Source organism: Bos indicus, chromosome 7 (assembly GCF_029378745.1).
Source record: "Bos indicus isolate NIAB-ARS_2022 breed Sahiwal x Tharparkar chromosome 7, NIAB-ARS_B.indTharparkar_mat_pri_1.0, whole genome shotgun sequence".
Taxonomy (NCBI): domain Eukaryota; kingdom Metazoa; phylum Chordata; class Mammalia; order Artiodactyla; family Bovidae; genus Bos; species Bos indicus.
Window position 1 is genome coordinate 4,872,235 of NC_091766.1, and position 25,566 is coordinate 4,897,800.

General features: G+C 52.8%; 1 protein-coding gene across 4 annotated transcripts; it reads left to right on the forward strand.

Annotated features, from left to right (window-relative positions):
• Positions 1–19: 19 nt before the first annotated feature.
• Positions 20–25,322, forward strand: IQCN (IQ motif containing N). Of its 4 annotated transcripts, XM_070792511.1 has the most exons (5): positions 20–1,267; positions 1,539–4,928; positions 12,707–12,835; positions 13,931–17,680; positions 24,308–25,322. In XM_070792511.1, exons 4-5 carry the CDS (start codon positions 13,961–13,963, stop codon positions 25,235–25,237), a joined length of 4,650 nt encoding a protein of 1,549 aa, XP_070648612.1. In that variant the 5' UTR covers positions 20–1,267; positions 1,539–4,928; positions 12,707–12,835; positions 13,931–13,960; the 3' UTR covers positions 25,238–25,322. The 4 variants fall into 4 exon arrangements, with proteins under 4 accessions (XP_070648612.1, XP_070648611.1, XP_070648613.1 ...); XM_070792510.1 differs by having other exon boundaries at positions 20–4,928; XM_070792512.1 differs by lacking the exons at positions 20–1,267; positions 1,539–4,928 and adding an exon at positions 4,935–6,086.
• Positions 25,323–25,566: the final 244 nt, after the last annotated feature.

A 25,566-nucleotide genomic window follows, 5' to 3' on the forward strand; every position in this document is an offset into this window, starting at 1 on the left:
CCGGGAAGAGCCTGCACATCTGGCGCTTAGCGAGCGCCATCTAGGCGCTCCTGGGCGCCGGGCCGACTCCGGTCGGCTTGGGTGGGGGACATTGGCGTTTGCAACCTGCCTTTGGAAATAGCGAGCCCGCGGGTGTCCCCTTTGCGTAGGAGGGACTGCGGGAGGGAAGCGGGGAGGCAACTCCAGCCCGAGACTGAGTGAAAGGCGGAAACTTGAACTTTCCGGGCTGTTGTCTGCTTGTCTCTAAGATGGGCAGAGCAATCTTAAACTTGTCCCATAAAGTTGTTAGGATTAAGAGAGTTTGTTTACAGAACAGGTCTTGGCTTACAGGTGGTGCTCAATTTAAGCTTGTGTTATCATTTGTTGGATGGGAAACCTGAATCTCAGGACCAGAAGAAAGGCTGTCTTCCTCCAAGCCTGGGGTGTGGGTAGGTTCTGTGGGACCTCCCTGTTAAAGCACTAACTTGAAATCCAGGATTTTTCAAGAACTTTCTGAAACACCCCTCCCCCAACATCCTATTCTCCCGTTTTGAAGAAACTAAGGTTCAGGGAGGTTGAGTGACTGTCTTGAGGTCACATAGCCTTCTTAGGAGCCCGTGCCGGGATGTATGGACCTTGGACCTTTCATCTCCAGAGCCTTGACTTCCAGGTTCCCCTCTTCCCCTGTCTGCTCTGGCCTTTCCTATTGTGGGGGCAAAAGACCCCAGACCTTGGGCTTCTGCCTAATTTGGGGTCCCTAGGGACTTGAGCTTCGGTGGCCAAGGACACAGGGCAAGTGAGTTTTGAACTCCAGTTGTGTACCCGACCCTGCTAGGGAAGGTGGGCAAATCATGCCTGTTTTACAGATAAGGAAACACATGCAGAGAAGGAAGGCCTTGTGCCCACAGTCCCCCTTGGCCATCAAAAGAGAGGGGCCTCCACCTACAAGTTCATTTTTCCTCCAGGTCACCCTGGCTGCCCACTTTTTAAGGCTTCGAGAGCTGCTTTGGGGTTTGTTTTTTAACCATGTGACCTCTTCTTGGTCCCACCTTCAGGAAGACGTTTCAGGAGAGGGGCCTGGAGAGAGAAGAGGGCTGATAACTGAGCTTGGGGTGTCCACACAGAGGGGACCAAGCAGAACCATGCCTGGGGGGCAGAGCCTCACTCTTCAGGAGACTTGGGTCCCAGCTTGAATGCCAGCGTGCTGCTATAACCCTCAGCCAAGTTCCCTTCCTGCTCTGGCCTTTACCTCCTGTGCTGTGAAAAAGGATGTGTTTCCTGTGTCCAGGTAACGTGTCTCAGGTCAGAAGTTGGAAGTGCTCAGGAGACAAAGAGTAGAGAAAGAGTAGTCAGGCGAGGTACACCCTGTGCAGCCTCAAATCTATAGAGAAGGGGGGACCCCAGGAAGGTTAAAAGATCTGCTGATGCCCCCTGAGATGTTTTTACTCACAGCACTTCTGACATCAAATGCATGTTTGTTTTCTTTTGTTTTATTTTTTATTTTTATTTTATTTATTTATTTTTTGCATGTTTGTTTTATTTCTCCCCATACCAACCAGTTCTCCAACTCCAGACACCAACTGGGTATCCTACAATTCTCTACTGGAGTTAGACGGGGCCGCACAGATGAAGAGTTCAAGACTGCCCCACTTCAGATACCGATCAGTCCTAGATTACAACCTGTACTCCTTTATTTTTTAATTAAAAAAAATTTTTACCTATTTATTTTTGGCCTCGCCGAGCATGCTAACCAGGATTTGAACCTGTGCCCCCTGCAGTGGAAGTGCAGCATCCTAACCACTGGAACGCTAAGAAGTTCTCTGCCCCCTGTACTTCTTAACGACTGACTATAAACCCGAGAGTTTCCACTACCCATTCTTCAGGTTCAGTAATTTGCTAAAACAGCTCACAGACTATTTCCAGTTGATTATAAAGAAAACAACTCAGGGACAAGCACGTGGAAGAGACGCACAGGGCAAGGTATGGGGGAAGGGCGGGCAGCTCCCCTGCCCTCTCCAGGTACCTCATCTTCTGAGCGTCCCATGTGTTCACCAATGGGATGAAATCACTGGCATTTGGGGATTAACTCAAAATCCAGCCATCTCTCCTCTCAGGAGGTCTGGGAAGTGGGGGCTGAAATTTACAACCACCTAATCACGCCTTCCCTGGAGTAGGAAATGGCAACCCATTCCAGTATTCTTGCCTGAAGAATCCCATGGACAGTGGGCTCTTCCATGAGGTTGCAAAGAGTAGAGCACTAAATGACTTCACACAGCACGGTCATACCTTGGTCTTTTTGGAGAACAGCCCCCATTCTGAAGCTATTTGAGTGCCTTGGGCCACTGCTTTTGTTATTAGCATACAAAAGACACATCACTCCGGAGTTCACCAAAGTTTTAGAAGCTGTGTGCTAAAAACCAAGGACAAAGATCAGATATTTCTTGGGACTTATCTGGTGGTCCAGTGGATAAAGACTCCATGCTCAGAGGGCAGGGAACCCAGGTTGGATTCCTGGTCAGGGAGCTAGATCCCACATGTGAGAACTAAAAGTTTGCATGCTGCAACGAAGACCCTGCACAGCCAAAAAAGGATCAAGTGTGTCTTACACCTTCCTGCTAAACGGCAGCACGGGGGCCTTTGACCTCCCTCGAAGGAGCCTCGGGGCTCGGTGGAAGCCCAGTCTTTTTACTAGCCTGTGCCCTGAAGGACTTTTTGGAAACCACAGATCTGACCCCTCCTTGAAACTTTTCTGGAAAAAAGGCTTTGACTGCACTTGGCCCTGGGCAGGTGTCTCTTTCCAGGCTCCACCTCCCCACCCAAACTGTTGCCTTTCCTTCTGGCCTCAGGGCCTTTGCACAGCTGCCTGGCCTGATACACTTCTTCCCTCAGCCACACAGCTCATCCACCTTTCAGCCTCTGCTGCAGGTGCCCTTATGGGGCTCCATCGGTGCTCTGTGCTTCTACTATTATTGCCGTGGTCACCCTGGATTTGTGTTTGGCTGTCTTAGGGCCTGGATAGGAGCTATCCTGGTGACTGCTGAAACAAAAGACCGAAGTTTAGTCCAACTGCCATGTCCCTGGTTTTGCCCAGAACCTCACCCACAGTGTGGAAAAGACAGGGTCTTTGGAGAGGAAGGCTGAGCATCCCCGAAGGCCTCTTGCTTCCATGTCCCCACACCCTGCAGGCTCCCCAGGGAGGCCAGCCAGAGGCCTGTGGGCCAGGCTGTGTGGCTTTGGCAGGACTTTGCTGAGCTGAGTCCAAAGTGTGTGTCAGCCGGGACCCAGCCAGCAGTGATTCACACCAGGCCTTGGCCCAGCCCCAGGAGGTGACTGGGGACGGTGGCCCCACTTCCCCTTCCAGGACTGTGGCTCAGGGCCAGTGCCCACTTTTGCCAAGCAGTGGTAAGTTCCCAAGGGGCCCTGGACCTGGCATTACCCTAAGGAGCCCCCATCCTCCACAGCGGGAGCCCAGAGCCTGTGCTCCTTTGCTTTAAACCCTCTCATGGCTTCCCTGCACCTTCTCAACAAAACCAAAGCTGCTATCCTCCTCTCTGAAGCCCCACCTATACAGTCACCCTCCCTTTCCTCCCTACCCTCCTTTCCCTCCCTCAACAGCTTTAGCACCTCCATGATCTCTATGGTCTTCCCTGGTGACTCAGACAGTAAAGAATTCTTCCTGCAGTGTGGGACACCTGGGTTTGATGCTTGGGTCAGAAAGATCCCCTGGAGTAGGAAATGGCAACCCACTCCAGTATTCTTGCCTGGAGAATTTCATGGACAGAGGAGCCTGGTGGGCTACAGTCCAGGGGTGTGGCAGAGTCTAACAAAACTGAGCAACTAACGCTTTCACCATGTTCCCTAAACGTGACCAGCTTGTTCTCACCTCAGGGCCTTTGCACGTGCCCTGCCATCCATCTGGGATGCCGTTCCCACAGCAGGCCCCCGGTAAACTCTTTTTCTCTCTCTGTGGGGTTCAGCCCATCCCACCCCCTCTTTGGTTTGTGAAATGATATATTTCCTTCTGAATCCAGTGGGCAAGAAATGTCACAGCCGTTAGCAAATTCTGGCTTCTAACTGTAAATGAGGGCTCCCCAAAGGGGACAAGATCCCTGCGATCCAGCAGCTTTCCCTCATGGTGATTGCTGAGGAGCTGGGTGGTGTGGGGTTGGGGGAGGATGCAAAAAGTAGCCCCTCGCCACACCTGCCACCCCTTACAGTGAACAAGGAAACAGGATTTGGCCCCACAGATGGCTGAGGTGCATAGGAAAGAAAGCATTTCAGTGAGCCCAGAGGCTTACATCTTTTACATAATGGGCTAAATTCCCTAACTTGATACCTGATTTTTCTTACTTCACAGTAATCTTTGATGTTCTGACTACTTGCTCCCTTTGTTGCAAACTTGGATATAGCCTGATTTCCCCTCCTGCCTCCTTGGAGCAGTTTTCTCAGCGCTACTGAGAAGCTGGCTCCCCGGCTTGGTGTCCTTAACATTCCTACCAAATAGAACAATTCTCTATTTACAGGTTGTGACTATTTTCTAGTCGACAGGTTCCTTCCTAACAGCTTCACACCCCTAAATTATTTGAGTTGTTTGTGTCCCCAGCACAAGGGTCCCAGCACAGAGTAGGTGTTGAGGAAATGCCCAGGGGCTGAGAGAGACTGAGGCCATCTCCGGACACACGAAGGGGGAGAATTTGGGGTCCCCTCTGTGCTCAGAGCCCTAACCTTTCTATTTGGGATGGGCAGGCGAGGTACAGCAACCACCATACCCTTCAGCCCTGACCTGGGTCCTGCCCCCTCCCCCATCCCACTGAGTCAGCCTTCTAGAATCCCCTCCCATCAGGAACTGGTGGGGATTGGCCAGAAACTGGCGGTGAGTCACAAAGCCGCCCTGATACCAGCGCCCCAAGGCTGGCCATTCAGGCTGGTGGGTTCAGCTTCAAGGGCAGGTGAGTGAGGCTGGTGGTGGGCTTAGTAAGGGTGGGTATGTGGAGACCTGGTCATTCTCCCAAGGCCCCCGGGGCCTTCAGGGTCCTCCTGGGCCTTCCAGGCTGCTCTGAGAGGTGGGACAGCCCCTCACAGCGAAGGCGCAAGGGGCCCCCAAAGGCCTGATGGTGAGTCTGTCCTCCTCGGGCACCCAGCCTGGAGAGCCTATCACATTTTCTTGGGAACCTGGGAAGGTGGTCTTTGCTCAGGTGACATTTAATGGAGACCCCGAGGGGTTTACTCAGAATTGCCCAACTGGCCACTCAGCTCATGTGTCTGCGGCTCTTACTCCTTCTCGTTTCTCGACATCCTGTTTCTGTCACCCTGTCCTTCCTTTGTCTCGTTCTGATTGAGTTTATGGAACAGGCTGAATCATGCGGTTGAGGAAACCTCAGAACCTGAGATGGACCAATTCAGATCCTGAAGTTGCCATCTCCAAGTTCTGAATGCTGGGCCACATTCATCCATCCATCTGTCGGTCCATCCGTGTATCCGTCCTTCCATTCATTCTTCCATTTATCCATAAATCTCTCTGTTTTAAGAAAATATTTATTTGGCTGTGCTGGGTCTTACCTGCGGCACTCGGGATCTCTGTCTTCCTTGTGGCATGCACACTCATAGCTGCGGCGTGTGGGATCTAGTTTCCCAAACAGGGATCGATTCCCGGGCCCTCTGCATTGGGAGCACAGAGTCGCAGTCACTGGACCACCAGGGAAGTGTCCCCATAAGTATATCTGGGACACCTACTATATGTACTGTTCTAGACACTGGGACTCAAAAGCAGACAAAGGGCCCTACCTGGTGGTCAGCTCCCAGTCTAATGGGGGAGGCAAATAAGAAACGATATAAAGAAGTAAGACATGGTATGCTGGCTTCTCTGGACCTTCGTTTCCTCCTCTGTGACATGGAGACAGCGACCGTGCCGACCCCCAGGGGAGCCAGCCTCAGGCCACTTTGCCGTTATGAGTCAGTTCCCACTGATGCCCATTGTGCCTGGGCCTGGCCCATCTTGGGGCCAGATACTCAGACCATCACACAAGTGAAGTCAAAATGTCTAGTGGGAAAGGAGGTGGTGCTTGGGTCTTTGAAAACGAATTGATTGTGATCATCTCTGTCTTAAGGTATTTAGTCCATTACCATCTGAGTGATTAATATGATTGAATTTAAATACACCATTTTACTAGTGTTCTTTCTGTAGTCCCTGAATTTTATTCCTCCATCCTCCCTTCTGCCTTTTTTTTTTTTTATTATTTGAATCATTTTTAGAATTCTATTTTAAATTCTACTGCCTTTTTTTTCCTTTTTAGGGGCTGCTAAAGGAATTGTAATCCTTAACAAACATTAAGTGATAACTGAATTAGAGTTACTGTTGTTCTACTTCATCTAAAATGTAAAAATCTTCCAACCGTATAGGTCCTATTATTCAATAATTCAATGTTATTCAATGTTTATAGAATAAACATTGTTGTTTATTCTCTACTTTTCATGTGGAATACATCTGCTGCTGCTAAGTCACTTCAGTCGTGTCCAACTCTGTGCTACCCCATAGACAGCCTCCTACCAGGCTCCTCTGTCTCTGGGATTCTCCAGGCAAGAACACTGGAGTGGGGTGCCATTGCCTTCTCCGGTGAAATACATCTACATAGATTATAGATGCCGCAAGACCGTGTGTTAATCTTTGCTTATACTGCCATATGTGTTTTTTTCAAAGATGAAAATAATAGTCTTTCCTTTTTATGTGGGTATCTGTCATCCCTTATGTATTCTTCATTTCTCCCCAGATATGTCTCCCTCAAGTATGATTCTCCTTCAACTTGAAGAAGTTTCTTAGCATTTCTGCTCTAAAATCCTTGTCTGATAATTACAAGAACTGGGCCTCTTGGGGTCACACTCCATTGATAAACTTTTCTCATGAGAATGTTTCATTGTCTCGAGTTTATTCAAACTCATTTGTCGCCATTTTGGATTATATCCTAGACATTGCAAATGTTAAGTTGCGGACACTCTGGATACTGTCATAGTCTTCCAGAAGTATGGGTATTTTTGTTTTAGCAGGATAGCAACTTGCACTCTTTACCACATGCATCGCAAACTTTTTTCTAGTCTCTCGTACTTTGGCCTTATTTATGGCGTCATTAGGCATACACTTTTTTTTTTGGTCTTTATGATGTCAAACATGTCTATCTTTTTCAAAGCTTTTGGGTTTCCTGTTTAGTTTCTTAAGAGCTCACTGACATACACACATAATAATAAATGCTCTTATAATTTTTCAAGTCATCTGAATTTTTTAGAATATGGTATGAGGTAGAGGTCCAAGCATATGTTCTTGCAGATAGATTGCCCTGACCATTTATTTAAACACAGAATTTCCCTCTCCTGAATTGAAATACATTATATCATTGGTATTTTGGTACATTGGTATTAATTTCTGGTTTCATTTTTCTATCCCACTGGTCTATTTCTCTAGTCACAGATGTGAGCCATACAGTGATTATGATGGCTTTTAAGTCTATACATCTGACGAGTCAAAGTTTTCTTATTACTGTTATTTTTTCTGATCTTTTGGGCTACTCTCACTTACTTTCCATCTGAATACTGAAAATATTTCAGTATTTCCAAAAAACACCACATTGAGATTCTAATCGGACATGAATTATGGTCTGTGAGTTGTGACATGTGTAATAATTGTTATAGGAATTCTTCCTTTCTGCTGGTGGTACATCAGGTGCTAGGGTGCCTGTAGTTTGTAACTTGCTTTTTTCATTTAATGTATGCTCTGATTATTTGCTTACCTCATTACACATTCCTCAAAATCACTTAAGAGTATTTTGGCCTCTATATGAAGGTGATGCAGAGAGAAAAGCCTCCAAGAGATCTTTCGTCTCTTTTCCTCGCCTTCATGTAACTCCTTTGGCTTTTGTGTAATATTTGTTCCTGTGAATTGTAGAGTTTTGGACATCACTATGAATTTTTTTTTTTCTCATTTCCATTTGCAGCTCGTTTTTTTTTGTATGCAGCCATGTGCCTTAGGGATGATGGGATATATATATACATACATGTGTTCTGTATGTGTATACAGATATGCTTTTAAAAATTAGAATCTCTTGGATCTTCTAACTGACAATTCCTGCTAAGCTCTCTTTTCAAACATTTACACTGATTGTCCAAGTCCTTGTTATCTTGCTTTTGCTGTAATTACCAAAAATAATGATACCCACAGCAAGGGTGGGCAACATCTTTCTCCCTCCTTTAGCAAAACTGACTTTAGAATTTCATTGTAAAAATGGCATTTGTTATGGTTTTGTGGTTAGACTTACCATTTTTAGGTACTATCTTATCTATTTTTAAAAATATTTATTATAAATAGCTATGGATTTGGGAAAGTGCTTTGGGGTGCTATTTGGAAAACGATATGGCTATCTTTTAAAGTCCTAGATGTAATGAATTACCTTGGGAATTTATAGATACTGAACTAATGTTACATCTTTAGAATAAATCCTACTTGGGTATAGTATTATTCTTCTGATAACTGGTCTTTTTTTTTTATAGAGTATTTGCATCATATCTGTTGGTGAGAGCTAGATTTTGATAACGTTTTTCTTTTTTCTTCTTTTTTAAAATGGAAATTACAAAGTTTTTCTTTTCCTTTTTTTATGGTAACTGGTGCCTCAGACAGTAAAGCGTCTACCTGCACTGTGGAAGACCCTGGTTCGATCCCTGAGTCAGGAAGATCCCCTGGAGAAGGAAATGGCAACCCACTCCAGTACTCTTGCCTAGAAAACTCCATGCATGGAGGAGCCTGGTGGGCTACAGTCCATGGGGTCGCAAAGAGTGGCCCACGACTGAGCGACTTTTCTTTCTTGCTTTCTTTTTTTATGAGTTGGTTTGTTGTTGAGGTATAGTTTTCTTTTTAAAGAAAAGTTTTCCCCCAGTTTTATTGAAACATAATTGACATACAGCACTGTGCAAATTTAAGGCGTATGGCATAATGACTTAGGTACATCATGAAATAACGATCACAAGAAGTTTCATGAACATTGGGACTTCCCTGGTGGTCCAGCAGTTAAGTCTCTGAGCTCCCGGTGCAGGGGGTGCGGATTTGATCTCTGGTTATAGCTCAGTTGGTAAAGAATATGCCTGCAATGCAGGAGACCCCTGTTTGATTCATGGGTTGGCAAGATCCGCTGGAGAAGGGAAACGCTACGCACTCCAGTATCCTGGCCTGGAGAATTCCATGGACTGTATAGAACATGGGGTTGCAAAGATTTGGACATGCAATGGCACCCTACTCCAGTACTTTTGGCTAGAAAATCCCATGGACAAAGGAGCCTGGTAGGCTGCAGTCCATGGGGTTGCTAGAGTCGGACACGACTGATCGACTTCACTTTCACTTTTCACTTTCATGCATTGGAGAAGGAACTGGCAACCCACTCCAGTGTTCTTGCCTGGAGAATCCCAGGGACGGGGGAGCCTGGTGGGCTGCTGTCTATGGGGTCGCACAGAGTCGGACACGACTGAAGCGACTTAGCAGCAGCAGCAGCAAAGTGACTTTCACTTTCACTTGGAGAATTAATCCCACATGCTGCAAGTCATGGCCTTAAATAAATAAATAAATATATAAAAGAAATGTTTAGTGAACATCCATCATCTCATATAGATACAAAATAAAAGAAAAAGAAAATTATTTTCCCTTGTGGTGATAATTCAGAATTCAGTCTCTTAAATCTTTCATATACAACATACGACAGTATTTTTAAATCATGTTGTACATTACATCCCTAATATATATTTATCTTATAGTTGGAAGTATGTACCTCTTGACTGTCTTCATCCACGTCCCCCTCTCTCTACCCACTCCCTCCGGTAACCGCAAATCTGATCTCTCTTCCTATGAGTTCATTTGTTTTTGGCTGCAGCACAAGGCACGTGGGATTTTAGTTTCCTGACCAGGGACTGAACCCGAGATCCCTGCAGTGGACGTGTGGAGTCTTAACCCCTGGACCGCCAGAGAAGTCCGTGTTGTTTGGTTTTGAACTGTAATCGACACACAGTGTTAAGTTAGTTACTGGTTTTCAATTTAGTAATCTGATGTTTCTGTGCATTAAAGCATGATCAGCACGTAACACTGTTTTAAAATACTCCATCAATCTTTCTGTGTTTGAGTGAGGAGTGAGGGAGGCCAGGTCCCCACATCATATCCTCCTGCCAGCTTGACTAAAAGTCAAATTCCAATTTTTTAAGTTAAATTTTGTTTATTAAAGTACCCCTTGAGACTACTCCTCACACACACACACACAATCACTTGTCAATTTAATTGTTTATCCTTCCAGATTTTTTAATGTCTATTCCAGTGTGTGTGTGTTGTGTGTGTTTGTATTTTTTTAAAAGTCAAGTCCTGGGACCTCCCCGGTGGTCCAGTGGTTAAGAATCCACCTTCCAACGGAGGGGATGTGGGCTTGATCCTGATCGGGGAACTAAGACCCCATATGCCACGGGGGCAGCTGAGGCGGCACACCGCAGCTACTTAGCCCACACGCCCTAAGTAGAGAAGAGCCTGCCTGCCACTCTAAGACCTGATGCGGCCAAGCACGTGAAGAAAAGAAAAAGGTCAAGTCCTGTGCGCTTGTTGTTTATAACTCGCATTTTTCATTGAAGCTATGCTCTGATTATTTGCTTATCTCCTTACATATTCCTCATCATCACTTATGAGTATTTTGGCCTCTATATGAAGGTGATGCAGAGAGAAAAGCCAGGCCATATTTTCACAATCCAAAGAAAGCTACGTGACTGGCCTCCCAAGCCCCCCCATGTCCCCTCTCAATCACCTCATTTCTGTATTTATTTTGTTTCTTGGCTGTGATGGGTCTCCCTTGCTACGCACCGGCTTTCTCTAGTTGCCGTGAGCAGGGGCTGCTCTCTGTTGTGACGCGAGGACTTCTCATCGCGGCGGCTCCTCTTGTTGTGGAGCACAGGCTCTAAGTGTGTGGATTTCAGCAGTTGCGGCACACAGGCTTAGTTGCTCCTTGGCATGTGGGAGCTTCCGGGACCAGGGATCAAACCCGTGTCCCTTACCTTTCAAGGTGGATTTTTAACCACTGGATCACCAGGGAAGCCCCTGTCTAGACTTTCAATAGCAGAGCTTAATTTCTTCTCTTCTCTTTTGTATGTCCTATAACTGGAGGAACCAATTTGTTGTCTTTTATGTTCAGGTTCTTTCACTCAAAACAATGTATGTGAGATTCCTCTATACTGTTGACCGCTTTCTCACTGACATGTCAAATAAAATGCATTGATTTATAAATAGGTCGATATTTTTAATTCTATTCATTTATATTAATATATTGATAGATATACAGTTGACTTATTCATTATTCTGTTGATGGACATTTGGATGGTTTCTGGTTTGGGGTGAGTGTAAACACTTGAACCTCCTGAGTATATTCATCTGAGTAGAATTGATGACTTGTCTTCAAGATAGAGATCCAAGTGGTTGTAACTTGTTTCCCTTTTAAATTTTACCTATTCTGGTGGATCTGGACACCATTTCTTTTTTAAACCCTTTCTTTTCTTTTTTAAAAATATTATCTGACTGTGCCCTATTTTAGCTGCAGAATGCAGGGTCTTCAGTCTTCCTTGAGTCATAGAAATTTTAGTTGTGGCTTGTGGGATCTAGTTCCCTGACCAGGGATTGAACCCGGGCCTCCTGCATTTAAGCCACCTCCCTGCTGAAAAGCATTGTTGTTTTCAGTTTTGACTCTCATAAACAATACGGTGATAAACATCCTTGCGTACCCTTCCTTATACACTTGTTAACTGACCCCCTAGCAATCACCTTTTTGGTTATTTCCAGGTTGTTTTTTTTTTTTAGGTACAAAATAACACTGATACATATCAAATCTATGACCAAATGGACCTACAAGATAACACAGGGAACTATGCTCAATATCTTGTAATAACCTATAATGAAAGAGAATGTCAAAAAGGAATATATATGTGCCTCCCCTCATGGTCCAGTGGCTCAGACTCCAAGCTCCCAGTGCAGGGGACCTGGGTTCAATCCCCAGTCAGGGAACGAGATCTCATATGCTGCAGCTGAAGTCCCCACGTTCCACAGATAAGACCTGGTGCAGCTAAATAAATAAACTAGCACAAATAAATATTCTAAGGAGGAATATAGACGTGTATATATAACTGAATCACTTTGCTATATACCTGAAACTAATACAACATTGTAAATCAACTATATTTCAATAAAAAAATTTTTTTAAAGGAATAAACTTCCTTGCACATTCAGTTTTGGACTTAAAATTCTTTGTTTTTGATGTTTCATTGTTAATCCAAAGACATGAACATGGAGGAAATTCACTGACAGTCATAGCCAAAATGCCATTTTTTAAAAAAAAGATTTATTTATTTATCTGGATGCACCAAGACTTAGTTGAGGCATTTGGGATCTAGTCCCCTGGCCAGGGATCGAACCCAGGTCCCCTCCACTGGACCCAAGAATTAGCCACTACATTAGCTACTAAACCACTAGGGAAGTCGCCCAAAATACCAATTTTTGATGGTGGCTTTACCCTACTCTTTGACCTGACTGTTATTTCTCTAGTTTTACCTCTGAATAAGTGAACTTTGCAGTAACAAAAAAGGTTTTGTTTTGTTTTTTAAATAGAATTAGTTTTTTGGGGTTTTTGGGGTTTTTTTTGGTTTTCACATCTCTTCATTTTGGTCTTGGGGACAGAGTCAGCCCAGGGCAGTGTTGCTGCACATTGCGTGGGATGAAGGGCTGAAGGCTGCTGCTTCTTGCAAGCTGGCTTCTGAGACTGCACCTTCTTCTCCTGCTCCTCCTCCAACTCTATGATCTTCCAAGGTATGAAGTCTGTGGTCCCAGCCAGAAGGGGGGACTCCTGTAAAGAAAGTGTCTTATGCTCCAGGGCTGCCTGAGTGTCTGAATACTCTGCACCGGGATACTTCTGAAATCTAGTCACCTCTTCATTTTTTTCCTGTACCCATCCTTCCATCTGTCATTGATCTATCCATCATCTATGTTATCCCCCATCTGATCCATCCAGCCATTCGTCAATCCACCTCCTTTTCATTGATCTCTTTACCAATTCCTTTACCTTTCGTCATTCACTCACTCATTTATCTACTCATTTCCATCTATTCACTCACCCACTCATCTATCCTCCATCCCTCCATCTATCCAACTATCCTGCTACTCAGACACCCATCCATTTATCTGTTTATGCTCTCATCCATCCATCCATCCATGCATCCATTTCCTTATTTACTGATCTGTTTGCCCATTCATTCATCAACTTCATTTACTCACCCATTTTCAGCCCAAACTCTCTTATCTGTTCCTCCAACCCATCCAATATTCATTCATCCACTAATTTATCCCTTCAGGATCTAGTCATCCATCTATCCATCCAACCTTCAATCTGCTCCCCTATTCCTTTTCAGCCAAGCTAGCCACTCAGAACATCTACCTTTTCACAACTGGGAGCCCAGGCCCTGTGCCTGAGATGCGGCCCCAGAAATGAGTCAGGCTTGGTTCCTACCATCTAAGAATTCAGAATACCATCAGTCAGTGGGAAAAAGCAAATCACACCATGCACACGGACACAGGCAGGATATTTCCAAAACAGTATGATCAGTGCTGTCCTTATAGTGTGTTCCAGATACAGAGGAAAGTTGAAGAGCAGGTAGGTGGTAAGGCGTTCAGGTGAGAATGTGCCCTGTGTGCTGATGTTGAAGTAGCCACAGGATGATGTGGCCTGGGTACGAAAGGGCACCCGGGCATGTGACTGGGAAGGAGTACCTGCCAAGTGGAGGAGGAAGATGGCAAGATCCCAGGAACAAGAACATGTAGGTTCTGGGGGTGAGTACCCGCCCCCGCTAGGAGGCCTCCTGTCTGCATGACGCTCCTCCCTGACCACCTCCCTACTGCCCCCCACAGGCAGAGCCGACCCGCCTAGGAACCAAGACAATGCAGCAAGCAACACAGCTACAGGTGTCACCCAGTGGGCAGAGCTCCTATCAGTCCATCCCCAATTTCCAAGATAGAATGGGGACACTGTGTTCACAGCTACAGGCGTCACCCAGTGGGCAGAGCTATCAGTCCATCGCCAATTTCCAAGATAGAATGAGGACACTGTGTTCACAGCTACAGGCGTCACCCAGTGGGCAGAGCTCCTATCAGCCCGATCCCAGTCTCCAAGACAAACCGGGAACACTGCATCCACAGCCCCAGAGCGAACCCCCTGCCTCCAAGGAGACCCTTCTGGAACAGCCTGACAAGGACAAGACGGTGGCTCGTCGTGTCCCTCGCCTCCGCGCTGTGGTGGAGAGCCAGGCCTTCAGGAATGTCCTGGTGGATGAAATGGACATAATGGTGTCCCGCGCAGCCACCCTCATTCAAGCCTGTTGGAGGGGGTACCGCCTCCGGCAGAAGCTTATCTCGCAGATGATGGCGGCCAAGGCCATCCAGGCGTCCTGGCGACGCTTCAACACCAGGCGCCTCCTCCGGGCTGGCAAGGCGATGGAGAAAAAAGCGAAGGTGGAGGAACGCGACATCCCTTACCACCCGCCCCAGCAGGTGCGGTTCCAGCATCCGGAAGAGGGCAAGTCCCTTCTGGCCCAGCCCACCATGGTGAGCAAGGAGACCCAGTTCCCTTCCTCTGACAGCCTGGCCGCTTATACCCACCAACCGGCCCTTTTGCAGTCCCAGGGCATGTCACCGTCTGGGACGTGCTCTGCCGGAAGCCCCAGCGTCACCTTCCTGCCACACCAGACAGTCGCCATCAAACTTCCATGTCCCATGAGTCTCGATGCGAAGTGCCGCCCATGCCTGATGACAAGAACCGTCAGAAGTACCTGCCTTGTCCAAGTAGAAGGGGACCCAATGAAGACCAAGCAAATAACTTCCAGAGCCAACAAGGCAGGAGCCATGGGGCCACCACCATCTGCAAGGTGCGCCCAGGCAGTTCAAGGACAATTCAAGACCCAAACCCAGGTCCACACGGAAGCAGAGGTCCTCAAAATGCTACCTCAGACAGGCCCAGCGCCTGTGATAACCAAGACCCTCGCCCAGCCAGGGCCCACTATGACCATGACCAAGACTCCCTTCCAGATGTACCCGGCAGCCACGATAACCAAGACCTCGCCCCAGCCTTGCCCGGTGCCCATGGTAACAATAGCCAAGACCCCACCCCAGATGTACCTGGCAGCTGCAATGGCCAAGATTCCACCAGAGACAGACCCAGCAGCCCCCATGACCAAGACTGCAGCCCAGACATGCCCGGCGGCCACCATGATCAAGGCTCCACTCCAGTCGTGCTTGGCAGCCATGATGAACAAGACCCTACCCCAGCCATGCCCGATGTCAACTGTCACAATAACCAAGGCCCCACCCCAGGTGTACCCCCAAGGCCCGGTGGGCAAGATCCCACCTCAGATGTGCCCACCAGCCACGGCGACCAAGACCCCACTCCAGTCATGCCTGGCGGCCATGATGAGTAAGATCCAACCCCAGCCATGCCCAGTGCCCATGATAACCATCACCAAAACCCCACCCCAGCCCTGCCCGGTGACTCAAGGGACCAAGACCCCAGCTGCAATGCGACCAACAACCTCCACGACCAACACTACACCCCAGACACGACCGGCAGCCACGATGACGAAGGCCCCACCCCAACTAGGCCTGCTGGCCTCGATGATCAAGTCTCCAACTCAGACACGGCCTGCGGCCACAGCGACCAAAGTCCCGCCCCAGGCGTGTGCAGTGCCCTTGCTGACCAAGACGCCACCCCAGACGCACCCAGCACCCACGGGAACCAAGACCCTACTGCAGACATGTCAGGTGGCTACAGCGACCAAGACCCTCTCTCATCAGATGCTCCAAGGAGCCACGGTGGCGAAAACTGCTCCTCCCCAGACGCGCCTGGCGGCCATGATCACCAAGACTCCAGCTCAGTTACGCTCAGTGGCCACCATCCTCAAAACCCTGTGCCTGCCCCCGTCAGCAGCTGGAAACCTCAAGCCTCCGTTTTCAGCAGCGGCGACAGCTGGAATTTCCGACACCTCATCCCACACGTGTCTAAGTGGACCAAAGGCCAGGGCCACGGTGAACGCGAGACAGGCGACCAGGGCGGTCAAGGTCTCGTCCCGCTCATACTTGACAGAGGGAAAAGTGAAATGCTTTCCCCCGTCGCATCCGGGGGCTGGGGCTCCCAAGCCTCCAGCCAGGCCTCCTTTGGAAGGCGAGAAAATCAAGGCCTTCTCCCAGAAACAAGGGAAAACGGAAACCACGTCTGACACCAGTATGGCCATGGAAATGCCCGGGGATCTGACCTGGGCAAAAGTGGCGAGCGACAGGAACAAGTGGGCACATCCGAGGACGGACATCTTGAAGGTTCAATCCCAGCTGTATGGGCCTGCGAGAACCGCTGGGGCGCCTCTGAGCACATGTCTGCCTCAAGCGCAACTGGCCCCTCGTTCAACCACAGGCTCGCCTCAGGCCCATCTGCTGGCCGAGCTGACTAAGGCCCTGCCCCAGGAGCACGTGTCTGCCAAGTCGACCATGGCCCAGGGCCAAGGATACCCACAAGCCCAACCCCCCGCCGCCGTGGCCCAACCACACCTGAGTGTGTGTCTGTCTAAGACGCCGTCCCAGGCACACCTGCCCGCCAAGCTGATGAAGGCGCAGTCCCAGGCACAGCTGACCACAGCAGTGATCAAGGTACAGTCCCAAGGGCATCTCCCCACCGGATTGACAAAGGCGCAGTCCCAGGCCCAGCTGGTCACAGATACAGCCAAGAGCCTCTATGCGGCCCACCAGGCTGCTGAACTCAGCAGCAAGACGCAGTCGCAGCCACTCCTGGTGGGCTTCAAGGCTTCCACCCAGCCCTGCCAGCACATTGGCGCTCTGCCCCGAGCCAAGCCAGAAGACAGACTGACCCAGCTCCCATCCCACAGCTACGTGCAGGGCAAGGCCACCCTGGGCCTGCACCAGGGGGCCTCTGAGACCCAGAACATGCTGGTGCCTCTGCTGGCCTCTGCTGGCCACACCACGTGCAACGCTGAATCCTGGGGGGACGGCAGGGCTGCCCGGGCCCAGCCGTCAACCACCAGCGCACCCCCGCCCAGCCAGGAGGAGCTAGCGGCCTCCCAACTCGCCTCCCTGTGTGCTGAGCTGGCCGCCGTGCTGGGCTCGCAGGAGGACCTCCGCGCCCTGCTGGCCAAAGCCCTCTCCCAGGGGGAAGTGAGGGCGGCCCTGAACCAGGCCCTGTCCAAAGAAGTCTTGGGAGCCACGATGGCCAAGGCCTTGCCCCAGGGCATCCTGGGCACGGTGCTGGTGAAGGCGCTCTCCTGGGGCGAGCTGGGCACCAGCCTGTCCCGCGCACTGTCCCGGGGCGAGCTGACTAAGGCCATTCAGAGCAGACTGGCGGACGTGCTTAGCAAGGCCCTGACGGAGGAGGAGCGCGCCACCTTGAGCCAGGCCCTGTGTCAGGGTGAGCTGGGTGCAGTCCTCAGCCAATCTCTCTCTCAGGCGGCCCTGAGGTCTGGAGTCGGCCTCCCCAAGGCTGCCTCCAAAACGATGGGAAGTGGGATGACCGTGATGCCGGCCCCCGTGGAGGAGGACTGCAGGGGGAGCCTGTCGGCCGCGTGGGGGCCCAGCCTGGGCCCCATGAGACTACAGCCCAGCAAGGTTAGGGTTCCCTGGGGTGGGGCCTGGGAGGGTTTTGTCACAGGCTGGCCGTCCGGGCTCTTGGAAGAGAGGGGGGATGGGGCTATGCTCGGGGGGTCACCCTGCTCATCCGTGGTCTCTGTAGGTGCCTCCTTGATTGCTGGGGTGATGACCATTCACCAGTATCCCCCTATTTCTGCCCCGGGTCCCACTCTGTCATGGGAGACGGGACCCAGCAGAAGCCCCTTAAATCTGTACCTGACCCTCAAGAACTGTGAGGAAAGAGTGTGCCTGCACCCCAGGGTGAGGGAATTGGCATCAGCCCTTGGCCCAATGGTGAGTGATGTGGACCCCAACTTGTCCAACCTGCCCCACCAACAGCCGGCCTCCGGTCTGTGGCAGCCACTCCTTGCCAATGGCGTGGGCCCGAGCACCAGCCAGCCGTCACTGGCCACTGGCAGCTCAACCACAAGCACCCACAGTCCACACATGGTCAGCAGGGTGGCCCCACACACAAGGGCATCCCCAGGGGAGTGCAGGTTAGCACCGGGCAAGCTTCCCAGCACCACAGGTCGTGGGAGCGGCACCCACTCCCACAGCTGTGCCACCAACTATGGGGGTTCTGTTTGCTGGTGTCAGCCCTCGGGGATCAGCAGGGCATCCCCCGGTGGGGGCCAACCCCAAGGGGCCAAAGTTCCACAACAGCTACCTGTGGTCCCCAAGGAGACCGTGCAGAGAACACGGTCCCCGAATCATAAACGAGGCTGCAGGGGCCCTAGGCAGGTGACCAAAGAAGCGACCCCAGTTCCGCCACAGGCCGCCACAGTGAGCAAAGCACAAGTGCATGCCCCCAAGGCCTGCGTCATAACCCCAGGTCCCTGGCCCGGTTCCGTGGCTCCTGGTCGTTGCTGGGCAGCCAAGCGAGGGGGTCAGGTGGATCCCGGTCTGTTCCAAGTCTCCCCAGGCAATAAGCTGACACCCACCCTTTCCCGAACAGCCATCCCTGGGAAGGAGAAGAATCAAACACGGGGTAGCCTTTCCAGGGCACATGGCCCACAGGAGCGGATAACTGACCATATACCTAGTGAACTGGTGGCCACTATGCCACAAGGTCCAGACAATGACCTGTCCAGAAGCTTCTCCCAGGGCTGCACAGACTACGGCCTAAATATGAGCAATTCCCAGAGCTCGCTGCGCAGCTGCGGCTCACTCGGCCTTTCCACCATGTCTGTGGCCAGCATGGCCGCTGTTGACGTGGTGGACGAGGAGGCCTGGGAAGCCAGCTTGGACAGGGACTTTGATCTAGATGCTCTCCTCTCCGCAGAGGCCGTGGAGAGGTCCCAGGGACCCAGGAGTGTGGAAGAGACTGAGGGAGCAGGTCACAGGCACCTGGCCCCAAGCCTCCATGACCAGTCTTCTGTAGACTCAGAGCTGATCCCCATTCTACAGCATAGCTCACTGGCCAGTCGCATGACACTGAGTGTGCACTGGGACTCAGAGGATGAGGAAGACATGTCCTCAGATCAGAGTTCCATGAATCTGAAGGAGAGTTTGTCGCGGGCACCCTATGGGACTGTGTTGACCAGAAGTTTGTCATCGAGTAACGTGGTCCCTACTGTCTATCAGCAGCCGGCTGTGGCTGGTAGTTTGACCTCATGCCTATCTCAGCCTGTAGTAGCCAGTAAGGTGGCCTCAAATCCAGGCCAGCTCTCTATGGCCAGTAGAATGACCAGCAGCCTATCTGAGCCATCGGTGGTCAATAAGGTGACTCCCAGCTTAGGCCAGATGTCCAGGACCAAGAAGGTGTCCCTCAGCCTAGGCCAGCCTTTGATGGTTGAGGGGGTGGTTCCCAGCTTTTCACAGCCACTGATGGCCTGCAGACTGGCCCTGAGCCTCGCCCAGCCATCTATGACCAGTGGCGTGGCGTCTAGCCTCACCCAGCCGCCTGTGACCAGTGGGGTGGCCCCTAGACTAGCCCAGCCACCTGTGACTAGTGGGGTGGATCCCAAGCTCAGCCAGCCACCTGTGACCAGTGGGGTGGCCCCCAGCCCTGCCCAGCCACCTGTGACCAGTGGGGTGGCCCCCAGCCTCGCCCAGGCACCTGTGACTACTGGAGTGGCCCGCAGCTTAACCCAGACATCTGTGACTGGTGGGGTTGTCCCCAGTCTAGGCCAGTCACCTATGAGCACTGGGGTGGCCCCTAGCCTAAGCCAGCCATCTTTGACCTTTGGAGTATCTGCCTGCCAAAGCCAGCCATCTTTTACCAGTGGGATGGCTCCTAGCTTAGGCCAGCCTTCTATGACTTGTGTGGTGGCCCCCCGCCTAGCGCAGCCATCTGTGGCCACTAGGGGGACCCCCAGCCTGGCCCAGCTACCTGTGATGAGTGGTGCAGGTTGTGCTATGAGTCAGCCGAGTTGGGCCCCTAGGGTGAGTCCAAATCTACCATCCTCGAGGGCGAATGCAGTGACTCCCAGTCAGCATTATTCGTCCTTTGCCATTGAAGTCACCTCGGGTGCACCATATGCATCAGTGGCTCATGGCGTGGGCCAGGGTCTGAGCCAGCCAGCCGTGTCTGCTAGGGTGGACCCACGTCAAGATCCTCTGACGGTCAGAGGAGTGGCCCCGCATCCCCAGGTCCCTGAGTTCAGCGAGGTGGCCCTGGGCTTTCATCAGCTGCCTGATATTGGTGGGAGGCACCCAAGAGTAATGGAACAACCTGCTGTCATCGTTTCTGCTCCAAACCTCTACCAGGCGCCTGTGGCCAGTGGGGAGGACTCTTGTCTAGGCCAGGAAGCCAGTGTGTCTCTGTTGAGGGGCATGTCTGTGAGCAGATCCCAGGGTGCCACAGCCTCCGAAGTGCTCCCAGATGTGTCTCAGGGGACTCTGGCTACTGGCATGTTCCTAAGTATGTCTCAGGTACCCATGGCCCCTGGCAGAGCAGGGAGGGTGGGCCAGAGGAGTGTGGCTACCGCCATGGGCCCAAGCCAATCTCAGATGAGCAGGGGCATGGCTCCCATGACATCCTGTGCCTCTGTGGCTGCTGCCCCTTTGACTCATGAATCGGCCAGGATGGCTCCTGGCTTCTCTCAGGCTTCAGTGTCCAGTAGACTGGGTGTGAGTTCGTCTGAGTTTTCCGTGACCAGTGTGGGCCCCAGCATATCTCAGGTCAGCGTGGATCTTCCAGTATCTCTGGACCACCGGTGTCCTTCTGTGTCCACAATCTCCAGCAGTTACCAACAAGCTGATGTTATCAGCCAGCAGCCTGCAATGGGCATGCCCAGTGCTGTGGCCCCAGGTTCTATAGCCGGTGGCATGGCCTCTACTCTCCCCCCAGGGTCCATGATCAGTGGCCTGGGCCAGAGCCTTCCTCCAGGGCCCATATTGAGTTGTGTGGCCCCCAGCCTTCCACCAGGTTATGTGGTCAATGGTGTAGTCCATACTCTTCCCCCTGGGTCCATGATCAGTGGCGTGGGCCTGAGCCTTCCCCCAGGGTCCGTGATCAGTGGTGTGGGCCTGGGTCTCCCCCCAGGGTCTGTGATCAGTGGCCTGGGCCTAGGCCTTCCTCCTGGGTCTGTGATTGGTGGCATGGGCCTGGGCCTTCCTCCTGGGTCTGTGATTGGTGGCGTGGGCCAGGGCCTTCCCCCGGGGTCTGTGATTGGTGGCGTGGGCCAGGGCCTTCCCCCGGGGTCTGTGATTTGTGGCGTGGGCCAGGGCCTTCTCCCGGGACCTGTGATCGGTGGCGTGGGTCAGGGCTTTCCCCCAGGGCCTGTGATTGGTGGCATGGACCAGGGCCTTCCTCAAGGGCCTGTGATTGTTGGCATGGACCAGGGCCTTCCTCCAGGGCCTGTGACTGGTGGCGTGGGTCAGGGCCTTCCCCCAGGGCCTGTGATTGGTGGCGTGGGCCAGGGCCTTGCTCTAGATCCCATGAGCAGCAGTGTAGCCCAGGGCCTTCCTCCAGGGTCTGGGGCAACTGGCATGGCCAGAACTGTGCCTATGAGTTCTGTGGCGACTTCAGTGTCCCCCAGTCTGATTGCAGCATCTGGCAGTGACGGGAAGAAGCAAGGTCTCTCGGTGAAGCCGTCAGCTAGTCTAAGTGCTCCGGACCTGCTCTTAGATTCAGTGCTAGGTGCAGTGGACTCCAGAATCCCTCCTTGTCCTGTGAACTCTACTGTGGACACAGCATCTATGCCTGGGGGACTGAGTCAGAACCTAGTTCTGGAGCCCATGGCTAGTACAGCCAGTCCACCCTCCACAGTCGGAGGCGTGGCCCCGAGCCTTCCCCAGGGGTCCCTGCTGATTGGAATCTCTCCTCGTCCATACCATGGGGGCCTGGCAGGGGAAGGGTCCACAACCACCTTGCAGGCATCCCATCCCCCTGGCCTGGCTCAAGCTCCCCTCCAGGAAGCTCCTGGCACGGCCGGTGGAGTATACCAAGTGCCTTCGGTTCTGCAAAAAGCCTCACAGTTGAACCAGGCCATTGGGGTGGTGACAGCATTTGAGACCACAGATCCCAAGACTGTGATGAGGCCAGAGGACCCAGGCAGGGCTCCTCCCCAGGGGTCCGTATCCAGGCAGGGGTCCGAAGTCCTTGCGGCAACCCCATGGATATACCATAGTCCCCTGGCAATAGACACTGACTACAGCCAAGAATTCCCTGTAGAGAATGAGGCTCTTCCCAAAGACCAGAGGCCGCTATTGGAGGAGGTAGCTCCCGGCCAAGCTAAGTCAATGCCCAGCAGTGTGGCCTCTGTCCTTCCCCAGTCGCCGAGTCTTGCCAAGCCCTCCACGGTCAGTAGTGGCACCCCAACCCTGCAGCAGAGGTCAGAGACCAATTTGGTGGCCCCTGGTTCCCACACTGCGGCTGCCAGCCCCAGTGTGCAGACGGTGCCCATCACGGGCACTGGGGCCCCACTGGCTCACCCGCAGACTCCAAGCTCTCACACTACACTCCGGAGCCCCTCGGCTTATCAAAAGGCTTTGGTGGCTCATATACTGCCTCAGAGCCCCTCAATGACTCACCAGTCCCGTGGGATCATGGCTTCTACTGGAGTCTCAGGGTCACCCAAGCCGACCCATGACAATACTGCGGCCACCGGTCTACACCCAGGGTCTGTGGCTTGGACGGGGACCCCAAGAACTTCCCGGAGGTCACAGCCACGTGTTTCACCTCATCCATCCCTGTTTAGAAAGCTGACGTACAGTGGTTTCCAGAAGGAAGCCATTCCCAGCGCACCCCAGAAGACAGCGGCTGGCGGTCTGATTCAGAATGGCCACAGGCCCCTTGGCCCTAGAACATCCTTCAGGTCCATGCATGCTATTTCTGTACCAGAAAAGCCAGACAGTTCTGCAGCTGGGACTGTGCCCTCCGGTCAGGAGCAGCAGGATGCCCCCAAGTCCTCGCAGAAATTTCCTAAACATTCCCTGCATGCACCGCCAGCCTTAACGCCAATAATCCACACTAATGAGCTGGCACAGGGCATGGCCAGCTCTAAGCAGAACCCTGGGATTCGGAGGGTGTCTCTGGGTTATGAGTCTTCACCGAGGGGTTCCCGGCGGCCCCTTTTTAGGCAGGAGTTGCCGCAGGCGTCTCCAATTTCCCTTAGCTTCATGGCTCCTGCAGAGAGTCTCAGGCCATCCGTGACTCCCGCTGGCGTTCTTGGAACTTCTGTGACTCCTGCTGAGAGTCTCAGGGCGTCCCTGACTCCAGCTGACCATCTTGGGGCATCCCTGACTCCGAGTGACAGACTTGGGGCGTCCCTGGCTCCAGCTGACCATCTTGGGGCATCCCTGACTCCGGCAGACAGTCTCGGGGCATCCCTGACTCCAGCAGACAGTCTCGGGGCATCCCTGACTGCGGCTGACAGTCTTGGGGCATCCCAGACTCCAGCTGACCATCTGGGGGCGTCCCTGACTCCGGCTGACCAACTTGGGGTGCCCCTGACCCCAGCTGACAGTCTCGGGGCATCCCTGACTGCAGCTGACAGTCTTGGGGCGTCCCTGGCTCCAGCTGACCATCTTAGGGCATCCCTGACTCCGGCAGACAGTCTCGGGGCATCCCTGACTCCAGCAGACAGTCTCGGGGCGTCCCTGACTGCGGCTGACAGTCTTGGGGCGTCCCAGACTCCAGCTGACCATCTGGGGGCGTCCCTGACTCCGGCTGACCAACTTGGGGTGCCCCTGACCCAAGCTGACAGTCTCGGGGCATCCCTGACTGCAGCTGACAATCTGGGGGCGTCCCTGGCTCCAGCTGACCATCTTAGGGCATCCCTGACTCCGGTTGACAGTCTCGGGGCATCCCTGACTCCAGCAGACAGTCTCGGGGCATCCCTGACTCCGGCTGACCATCTCGGGGCATCCTTGACTCCAGCTGACAGTCTCGGGGCGTCCCTGACTCCGGCTGACAGTGTTGGGGCATCCCAGACTCCAGCTGACCATCTGGGAGTGTCCCTGACTCCGGCTGACCAACTTGGGGTGCCCCTGACCCCAGCTGACAGTCTCAGGGCATCCCTGACTCCAGCTGACAATCTGGGGGCGTCCCTGACTCCGGCTGACAGTCTCGGGGCATCCCTGACTCAAGCTGACCGTTTTGGGGTGCCCCTGACTCCAGCTGACAGTCTCGGGATGTCCCTGACTCCCGCTGTACTCCAGGGCCCAGAGGACACTGCCATGTCTGGTGGCCAAGCGAGGAATTCTACCATCCCCAGCATAGCAGTTGGGCCCAGGGGCAGCACCGTGGCCCCTGGAGGCGCTTGGGAGCCAGCTGGGGGCACTGTGCCCTGGGATGTCGTGGGCAGCAAGGCAGCGGTGGACCCCAGACAGCCGAGGGAGTTGGTGGCATCAGTGCAGGCTGTAGAGAAGATAATCATCCACGCGGCGGTCATCATCCAGGCGTGTGCACGAGGCTTCCTGGTGCGCCGTACCATCAAGGTGTGGCACCAGTGGGCCATCATCATCCAGGCTGCCTGGCGTGGCTACTGTGTGCGGCGGGACCTGGCCCGCCTCTGCCGAGCTGCCACCATCATCCAGGCTGCGTGGAGAGGCTTCGTCATCCGCCAGAGCCGCACCCAGCAAATGCTGCTCCAGAACGTGTGGGCTAAGACCGGCAGTGGGGCTAGGACGACGTCTGACCACCGCTGCTTCCAGTCCTGCCAGCCCCATGTCTGTGCTCTCTGCCAGTCCCTGACCTCCGGACTCGGAAGCCCACCCAGCGTGGTGATGCTTGTGGGTTCCAGCCCCCGCACATGCCACACGTGCGGCCACACGCTGCCCACCCGGGTGGTGCATGGCACGGGCCGGGGTGCTGCCAGCCAGGCCGGTGTGCCACGGGGCTGCCTGACCCGGTCAACCGCCCAGAGCCTTCGGCGGCCACCCCATCATCAGACCAAGGCGGCCACGGCCATCCAGTCTGCCTGGAGGGGCTTCGTCGTGCGTCGTCGGCTGAAGCAGCAACAGGACGCAGCCAAGATGCTTCAAGCCACCTGGCGCGGCCACAGCACCCGGGCCTCCCTCACCACGGACGCGCTCCTGGGGCCAGCGGTGTGGGACAACTCACGACACACGCAGTGGCCAGGCGTCTAGGACCTTGGCTTACTGGTGGGGGGATGCCAGGGGAGGGGCCGCATGGCTCTCTGGGTTTCATGAATAAAGCCCTCCACAGCCTGGATCTTGGCCTCCTGTGCGTGTGGGCGTCTTGGGCATGGTGTGGGGTGGGAATCTGGGGGCCCTAGAACATCCTGAACCGGAGGGGTGCAAAACTTTCAGCCACGCCGCAGGCACCTGGGGTCTGTGCCTGGAATCTGGACCCTAAGCCTTCTGCGGAGGTCAGGGCGGCCAGCCTGGACTCACTTGTGCCACCATATTCATCCAGGGCGAGCAGGGCAGCGTCCAGTCAGTTGTGGACGGAAGCA